General features: G+C 41.3%; 1 protein-coding gene across 12 annotated transcripts in view; it reads right to left on the minus strand.

Annotated features, from left to right (window-relative positions):
* Nucleotides 1-9,607, minus strand: part of aebp2 (AE binding protein 2) — a 194,997-nt gene that overhangs the window by 137,584 nt on the left and 47,806 nt on the right. For all 12 annotated transcript variants that reach the window (XR_006315049.1, XR_006315052.1, XR_006315051.1 and 9 more), the window contains exon 6: nt 8,021-8,088. Coding sequence is in view for 8 of the 12 variants with exons in the window: in XM_043713488.1 (XP_043569423.1) it covers nt 8,021-8,088 (68 nt within the window). In the remaining 4 variants the exon portion in view is untranslated. The remainder of the gene's footprint in view (nt 1-8,020; nt 8,089-9,607) is intronic.

Raw genomic sequence — 9,607 nt, forward strand, 5'->3', positions numbered from 1 at the left:
TGGGGGGCGGGGATGGTGACAGTGGGATGTGCGTGTGGGGGGGTGGGCAATGTCAGCAGTATGCAGGTGAGTGGCTTTGGTTGGGGGCGAACATGGCAGTCGGGGGTGCAGAAGTCGCTGACATGTGACATCAGCGATTACATCGGGGCAGAAGTGACGTCATGTGTGAAATAGTGAGAGGCGCAAGTGACTGTGGAAGTGGAAGCTACATCATCGATTGCCGTGGGGATGGTAGCTATACCAGCCTCATGGCTAATGGCGTCCGAGCAGTTCTGGAGGCCAGGGGAATCTTCTGGAATGTTTGAGGAATGCTGGTTATGGAGGTGGGTATATAAAAGTTTGTTGTACTTACAGTTTTTGATGTTTGGGACAGTTTCTCCAACAAACAGTATTTCAATACCATCTCACAGCTTGTCTCGTTGTTTTTGTGCAGGTCTAGTTTATTTTCATTTTCTGTATTTGTCGCTGTCTAATATCTATGGCTTGTTGCACTGTGTCTGTCCATTCATGGTTTGTTGCATTAGTGAGTAAAGTTTTTTGGCACAAAATTTCCTGGTTGTATTTACGGGGTTTGATGTGGGCATCATTAATCATTTCTCTAAGCATTCTGCAGCCGTTTTGCTTTGCTATTCCTTTGGCTAGTGGGGTGTTAAGGGTACAAACACAGTACAGCAAGCCATAGACATTAGACAGCGACAAACACGAAATGAAAAATCTAGACCTGCAGAAAACATGAGACAACTTACACAAAATAACAATACAGACAACACAAAAGCATAGATTTTAAAAAAAACTTATCTGACTGACCCTTAATAGACACTTAAAAATGTGTCTTAGTAAGAGGATTAAATTACAACTTCCAGGATTCGGACAAAAGATTTTTTAGCATTAGAAACAACACTGAAAGACAACGACCTCTCAGAAGAAACCCAGCAAACCATCAGACAGACAGGCAGTCACACCAACATTAAGGAGGAAACACACTCAATACACAAGAAAGGAAAGCACTAGAAGGGCTAAAAAAAATTGTATTTCCTACCAACAGACATTTTAAATCAAAGAGACAACATTGAGAAAGTGAACGTACTGCTTACAGATACCAACACTTACCAACAAGTGGCAATATACCTGACCCCACAACGAGAGAACAGAGTCACAGCCCGACTCAAAAAACTTCAGGATGTTCAAGGTTTAGATTAGATTAGATTCCCTACAGTGTGGAAACAGGCTCTTCGACCAGTCCACACCGACCCTCCGAAGAGTAACCCAACAGACCCACTACCCTCTGACTAATGCAGTTATCGCTATGGAGAAGTTAGCATAGCCAATTAACCTGACCTACTCATCTTTGGACTGTGGGAGGAAACCAGAGCACCCGGAGAAAACCCACGCAGACACGTGGAGAATGTGCAAACTTAGAAGGAGAGGAATTTGTTAAATGTGTACAAGACAATTTTCTGATTCAGTATGTAGATATACCTACTAGAGAAGGTGGTAAGTCTTGGGAAATAAGGCAGGGCAGGTGACGGAGGTGTCAGTGGGGGAGCACTTTGGGGCCAGCGACCATAATTCTATTAGTTTTAAAATAGTGATGGAAAAGGATAGATCAGATCTAAAAGTTGCAGTTCTAAATTGGAGAAAGGCCAATTTTGACGGTATTAGGCAAGAACTTTCAAAAGCTGATTGGGGGCAGATGTTCGCAGGTAAAGGGACGGCTGGAAAATGGGAAGCCTTCAGAAATGAGAATCAAGAGAAAGTATATTCCTGTTAGGGCGAAAGGAAAGACTGGTAGGTATAGGGAATGTTGGATGACTAAAGAAATTGAGGGTTTGGTCAAGAAAAAGAAGGAAGCATATCAGGTATAGACAGGATAGATCAAGTGAATCCTTAGAAGAGTATAAAGAAAGTAGGAGTATACTTAAAAGGGCAAAAAGGGGACATGCGATAGCTTTGGCAAATACAATTAAGGAGAATCAAAAAAGTTTTTACAAATACATTAAGAACAAAAAGGTAACTAGGGAGAGAATAGGGCCTCTCAAAGATCAGTAAGGCGGCCTTTGTGTGGAGCCGCAGAAAATGGGGGAAGATACTAAATGAGTATTTTGCATCAGTATTTACTGTGGAAAAGGATATGGAAGATATAGACTGTAGGGAAATAGATGGTGACATCTTGCAAAATGTCCAGATTACAGAGGAGGAAGTGCTGTATGTCTTGAAACGGGTAAAGATGGCTAAATCGCCGGGACCTGATCAGGTGTACCCTAGAAGTCTGTGGGCAGCTAAAGTAGTGATTGCTGGGCCTCTTGCTGAGATATTTGTATCATTGATAGTCACAGTTGAGGTGCCGGAAAACAGGAGGTTGGCAAACATGATGCCACTGTTTAACAAGGGTGGTAAGGACAAGCCAGGGAACTATAGACCAGTGAGCTTGATGTCGCTGGTGGGCAAGTTGTTGGAGGGAATCCTGAGGGGCAGGATGTACATATTTGGAAAGGCAAGGACTGATCAGGGATAGTCAACATGGCTGTGCGTGGGAAATCATATCTCACAAACTTGATTGAGTTTTTTGAAGTAACAAAGGGGATTGATGAGGGCAGAGTGGTAGATGTGATCTATATGGACTTCAGTAAGGTATTCGACAAGGATCCCCTTGGGAGACTGATTAGCCAGGTTAGATCTCACGGAATACATGGAGAACTAGCCATTTGGATACAGAACTGGTTCAAAGGTAGAAAACAGAGGGTGGCTTTTCAGACTGGAGGCCTGTGACCAGTGGAGTGCTACAAGGATCAGTACTGGGTCCTCTACTTTTTGTCATTTACATCAATGATTTGGATGCAAGCAGAAGACGTACAGTTAGTAAGTTTGCAGATGACACCAAAATTGGAGGTGCAGTGAACAGCGAAGAGGGTTACCTCAGATTACAACAGGTTCTTGACCAGATGGGCCAATGGGCTAAGAAGTGGCAGATGGAGTTTAATTCAGATAAATGTGAGGTGCTGCATTTTGGGAAATCAAATCTTAGCAGGACTTATACACTTAATGGTAAGGTCCTAGGGAGTGTTGCTGAACAAAGAGACCTTGGAGTGCAGGTTCATAGCTCCTTGAAAGTGGAGTCGCAGGTAGATAGGATAGTGCAGAAGGTATGTTTTCCTTTGTTGGTCAGAGTATTGAGTACAGGAGGTGGGATGTCATGTTGCGGTTGTGCAGGACATTGGTTAGGCTACTGTTGGAATATTGTGTGCAATTCTGGTCTCCTTCCTATCGGAAAGATGTTGTGAAACTTGAAAGGGTTCAGAAAAGATTTACAAGGATGTTGTCAGGGTTGGAGGATTTGAGCTATAGGGAGAGGCTGAACAGGCTGGGACTGTTTTCCCTGGAGTGTCAGAGGCGGAGGGGTGACCTTATAGAGGTTTACAAAATTATGAGGGGCATGGATAGGGTAAATAGGCAAAGTTTTTTCCCTGTGGTCAGGGAGTCCAGAACTAGAGGGCATAGGTTTAGGGTGAGAGGGGAAAGATATAAAAGAGACCTAAGGGGCAACCTTTTCACACAGAGGGTGGTACGCGTATGGAAAGTGGAAGAGGAAGTGGAGGAGGCTGGTACAATTGCAATATTTAAGAGGCATTTGGATGGATATATGAATAGGAAGAATTTGGAGGGATATGGGCCAGGTGCTGGCAGGTGGGACTAGATTGGGTTGGGATATCTGGTCAGCATGGACTGGTTGGACCGAAGGGTCTGTTTCCATGATGTACATCTCTGACTCTAATCTGTAGAAATAAGACAGACTTAAAAAAAAAAGCAACCAGACTGATCCAACACACCACGCTTCTACAGATTCCCAAAATTCACACACCAGGAGCCCCCCCTCAGACCTATAGTTTCACTACCCCGAATATCAACTTACAGATTAGCCAAGAGCTACACCAAAGATTAAATTACTAGTACAAGACTCACGCCACTCCATCCATCCACCCAAGAATTCCTGAAAACCAAAGACACCAAGATCGAAGAGGTTGAACTAATGATCTCCTTTGATGTAACAGCCCTATTCACATCCATCGATATCAACCTGGCCAAGGAAACACTGACTACATAGTTATAGATTCTTACAGCATGGAAACAGACCCCTCAGACCAATTCATCCATGCCGACCAGATATCCCAATCTGACCTAGTCCCATATTAATAGAAAAACCAAAGACACATACACCAAACTTCATCAGCAAGGACAATATATTCAAGCTAGTGGACTTATGCCTTGCCACCCACTTCACCTTCAACAAGTAAAACCTCCAAACCAACGGAACACCCTTGGGATCTCTGATATCAGGGTTCTTAGCAGAGACAGTAATGCAGAGACTCGAACAAACAGCTGTCAACAATCCAACCCAAACTTTGGGTCCGCTACATGAATGACACCTTTGTCATCACTAAAGAAAACAAATTAGAGGAAACCTGCAGACCATTAATAATACCCTTACTGGCATAAAATTCACTGAAGAGGTGGAAAACGAACTGCCATTCCTATATGTCGCAGTGGAGCAAACAGCTAATGGGGAACTTCAAAACAGCGTCTACAGGAAAACACCACATACGGACCAAATACTGAATCACAGAACAAATCATCCCAACATCCACAAGTGAAGTTGCATCTGAACATTATTTCAACGAGCCAACACACACTGCAGCACAGAGAAAATCACCTATACTGTGTATTCAAAAAGAACGGGTACCCACTGAACACAGTCTGCCGATTTCTCAACAACACACCCAAACAAGCAGGCAAAACATGTCCAGAAACCCTAGCCACTCTCGGAAATGACTGCCAGACTATGCAGACCCCTTCACATCATGGTAGCCCACATACCCACCAACACACTAAAACAGAACTTGAAAGACCCTATACAGACAACAAGCAAAACTAATATCATTTACAAAATACCATGCAAGGAGTGTAACAAACACTACATTGGACAAAGAGGCAGAAAACTAGCCACCAGGATACATGAACTCCAACTAGCCACAAAACAACATGACCCTCTCTCTCTAATATCCTTCCATACAGATGGAGGAGGATACCACTTTGACTGGGACGACACATCCATCCAAGGATGAGCGAAACAGAGACACGCGCAAGAATCCGTGGAAGCATGGCACTCCAACCCGAATACCCTCAACAAACACAGTGACTCGGATCCCATTTATCCCCCTGAGAAAAAGAACAGGAAATGACATCACCAACCCAGCAAAACCTAAACACAAAAAGTGGGCCATACCATCAGCGGTTAACCAGAGGCTCACTGATGACGTTATCTAATATGGCAATGAAACATTTGAAAATGAAACTTCCAGCTCAGTGGGCAAACTTATATCCAGAACCTCAACCAGAGCTACAAATCTTCTCAAAACTTGAGAAAAGCAAATGCTTCACAGTACTTGAAGTGTGAACAAGGGGGTTCCACACAGATTTAACAACTTCTTTATTGGTCAGTCCATCTCTCTAGAAAAATGAAACTCAATGTTCTAACATTTAAAAACAATCCTGTTAACCCACATTCCCACAAGGGATTAGTGCATCTTGACCCACAGACAGCTGTCTCTCTACTCTATGTGGAGACAATTTCCAAGAATGCGAATTTATCTTTCCTACGAAATTAAGAACCAAATGGTATGGTTCAAAGTATTGTAATATTGTTGCGCAAAAAAAACTACCTCCCCCATTAGGGGCTCAGCGCAAAATTCTGCCTTTTTGAAAAAGCACTGATATACAATTCTCAAAGACCAAAATCTATGACTGATGATCATGTAATAGAAGCAAAAGTGAATTATTGCACCTCAACAAGATTCACCATTAATTTTTGCACATTTCCTTACCCAATACACTTTCACTAAACAATTATCTTGACTAATTAACTCAGCTAAGCAATAGCCAAGAGATGATGGATTTTACATTTCATGGGTCTGGCAGAACTTCAAAAAAATTGGATGGTTTTCACATCAACCAAATAAAGTGCAAGGCAAAAGTAACCTCAGTTACCTGGTAGATTTTTAATAGACACAAAGGCAATAAGCATTTTCATTCAAGTACTAGCAAGTGGAATTAGAATGGCGCATAGCTTATTCAGTTGGAGGAGAGGGGCTGGGTTGAAAAGCTTGTGTGCTGTAAATTTTCTATGGCTGTATTGTGAAAATGAAAGTTGTTAGTCCCAGAGGACACTCACCCATTAGAGAAAGACAAGTGGTGGTGAGTTTAACCTGAGGGCCATCATGCCTCAGGTGAGGCTTGAAGTAGGGAAGCAGGTCCTTCATAGATCTCTGGTGGAATGCTTACAATTCCACTCTAACATTGGACAACTGAATTATCTTGAAGTGTCTAGGAGAAATGAATGATTTTTCCTCTTAGAAGCTCTCATTATATCTGTTAACATCTTTCACATCATACAAGTTGGGTATTGTTTATGACAGTGCAAACTGTACAAGTCTAAACATGAGGTATCTGGAAGAAAAATGACTGCCAGTATGTAGAAGGCAATTAATAATTGCTCGGAATAGGGTTTGGAATGAGGCAGTCCCAAAGAATTGTAGATGCTCTGTTAGTGAGTAGATCTCAGACTGAAACTGGTACATTTGCGTATGAATGGGGAGGGGCAGGAAGATGGAGTTGACCAGTCATGATATTTAATTAAGAGCAGATCCAAGGGTTGGAAGGCCAATTCCTATTCTAGTTCTAACTTTAACATGAGCTAAGGTTTGCCAGTCTTCTCAGCCAGAGAAATAAGCAATCTATATCCCTCATGATAAGCTGTTACAATCAAAAACATGCTGGCATCACTCAGGGATTCACAGTTAGAGGTCTGACAGAAGCAATCTGGGTCTTTAAATAATTGGGCAGTGAAACAAATCTAGTCTTTCAGAGTGCAATTAGATTAAATTATTGCAATTCACCTATTGCAGCACAAGCTTATGATGAGGACTGTAAAATAGCAAGTCAGACAATGAGTTTTCAGCTCCCAGACAGATTAAATGATTTGAGAAGAAAGGAGACAGCGACTGGCACAGCTTTAGTTATAGATCATATATTCATTGGTTTTGAAATGCATAGATCCAGCCACAAATGTTTTAGTATTCACCCTAAACAGTCCAGGAGTTTTTATATGCTTAGCATAACAGAATCAATAAGACAACAGACCTGGCCAAAATTATACTGTTGAAATAACATTTCATAGAGCAAGTAATCAATTCAGAGAAACAGTGAGCAACATAGCAACAGGAATAGGCAAATAAGTAACTCAAACTTGTTCATTTCAACGAGATCATGGCTGGTCCACATACTCATCCATGCATACCTGTATTTGTTCATAAGTTGTTAAATATTCAGCTTAAAAAAATCAATCTTAGCTTTCAAATTAATTTAACGAGCATCACCTATCATTGGCAGAAGACAGCACCAAATTTCTCCAATCTTTGCCTGTTTTCCAAGCTCACTAAAAGACTTGAATTACATGTTTAGACTATGACGCTCCTTCCTCGTCACTGGTTTTCCCAATAGTAATTGTTCCACTCATCTCCAAGCTGGTACCCCTGATACCTTGAAACCTTCAATCAAATCACCCTTAGCCTTTTAAATTCCAAGGAATACAACTTTATAGTGTGTCACCTCAGCCTGTAATTTGACCATTCGAGTCCAGGTATCATGCTGGCAAACCTATACTGCATTCCCCTCAGGGTCAATACATCCTCCTTCCCAAAGTCTGGTAACCAACCTTACAAGAGGTTTGAGCACATTCAAGAGATTCACTGCTTCATTATCCAAAACTATTTCCTTAGTCTTGTAGGAAAAAATACTCAACTTCAGGTACAAAGCAATTGCTGAAGCAACTAAATAAGCTTGTAACCAACTTCAGTGTCATACCTTCACAGCCACACTGGGTAGAACCTTCTTAACACATTTGAAGGTGAACTAATCAATGTTCGATCTGGAAAAAGATAGCGGCACCATAGGTTCAAAAACTTACATGTCTTCTGGTGTCCAGTGAAGCAGCACTTTCACCTTCCCAGAATCCTCCCTCCTTCGTGCTATTACCTAATGAATTAAAAACAAAACTAAACTAAGCAAAGACAACACGATTATACAATGAAATAAACTACATTCATTGATTAACTACTATTTTAATTTTATGTTTTGCAGTCCTGATTCATATTTAAACGCTTCCCAGAAATACAAATATCCAAATTAACATATGGTTGGTGCTTACACTTCAAATGACAGACCAAAGATTAAACTGTGTTCACATCAATTTTAATGCCTTGAGACAAGATTCCTTTACAAGGAACATTTTTTCCTGCTCCTGGTGCTCACTTCCATATTTTGTCCTTCAAATCATCATTTATTGTCTCTCACCTCCGAACATGGTTGAAAGTTCATGAGCAAAGGAAAATCAAGAGCAAATCTTTGAATTTTGCGAACAAATCCCTTTCTCCTACACTGACATAATATTTCAACATCCTAAGGGTCCCAACAGTTCTTCTGTCCCAGAGGTGACCATTACTGTAATATATTTATGACAATTTTATTGATTGCTTCAGTTTCTGCAGCTCTCATCTGAAAAATGAACAAGCTAATCTTATAATTTTATTTCAAGAAGCTACATTAAGGCTATCAAATCTGGAATTGAAAATGTTACAAAACCTCTTACAATAAAAGCCATGTAATGTAACGTAACAATGATATTCGACATCGAGACTGAGGACATGCTGTACTTTTCCCAAAATATGTCTGGACATTCAACCCAATGTTTGTACTCTCTCTTGAAGCTGAGGCAATTCACGTGGTAAGTATCAATAATACAATGATCCACCTTACTGCATGATGTGAATATGTATGATCACCTCCCAGAAACACAATTTAGAGGAAATTTACCAATTAGAAAATACCAGTTTCAAATCTTATTGGATTTACTGGCAAAAAAGTTGCCTTTTGTACAGCACATTGTGTGATTTTAAAAATTCTCAAAATAATGCAAGAAACAGAACAAAATTCTACTTCAGAATGGATTATTGATAAATGACCATTCAATGTGTAACCAGGTCATTCACAGTTCCATTCAAGCTTTTGTGGATATGCTTCATAGAACATAGAACAATACAGCACAGAACAGGCCCTTCGGCCCACGATGTTGTGCCGAACATTTGTCCTAGCTTAAGCACCCATCCATGTACATATCCAATTGCCGCTTAAAGGTCACCAAAGATTCTGATTCTACCACTCCCACAGGCAGCGCATTCCATGCTCCCACCACTCTCTGGGTAAAGAACCCACCCCTGACATCTCCCCTATACCTTCCACCCTTCACCTTAAATTTATGTCCCCTTGTAACACTCTGTTGCACCCGGGGAAAAAGTTTCTGACTGTCTACTCTATCTATTCCTCTGATCATCTTATAAACCTCTATCAAGTCACCCCTCATCCTTCGCCGTTCCAACGAGAAAAGGCCGAGAACTCTCAACCTATCCTCGTACGACTCCCTCTCCATTCCAGGCAACATCCTGGTAAATCTTCTCTGCACCCTCTCCAAAGCTTCCACATCTTTCCTAAAATGAGG

Source organism: Chiloscyllium plagiosum, chromosome 23 (genome assembly GCF_004010195.1).
Source record: "Chiloscyllium plagiosum isolate BGI_BamShark_2017 chromosome 23, ASM401019v2, whole genome shotgun sequence".
NCBI lineage: Eukaryota > Metazoa > Chordata > Chondrichthyes > Orectolobiformes > Hemiscylliidae > Chiloscyllium > Chiloscyllium plagiosum.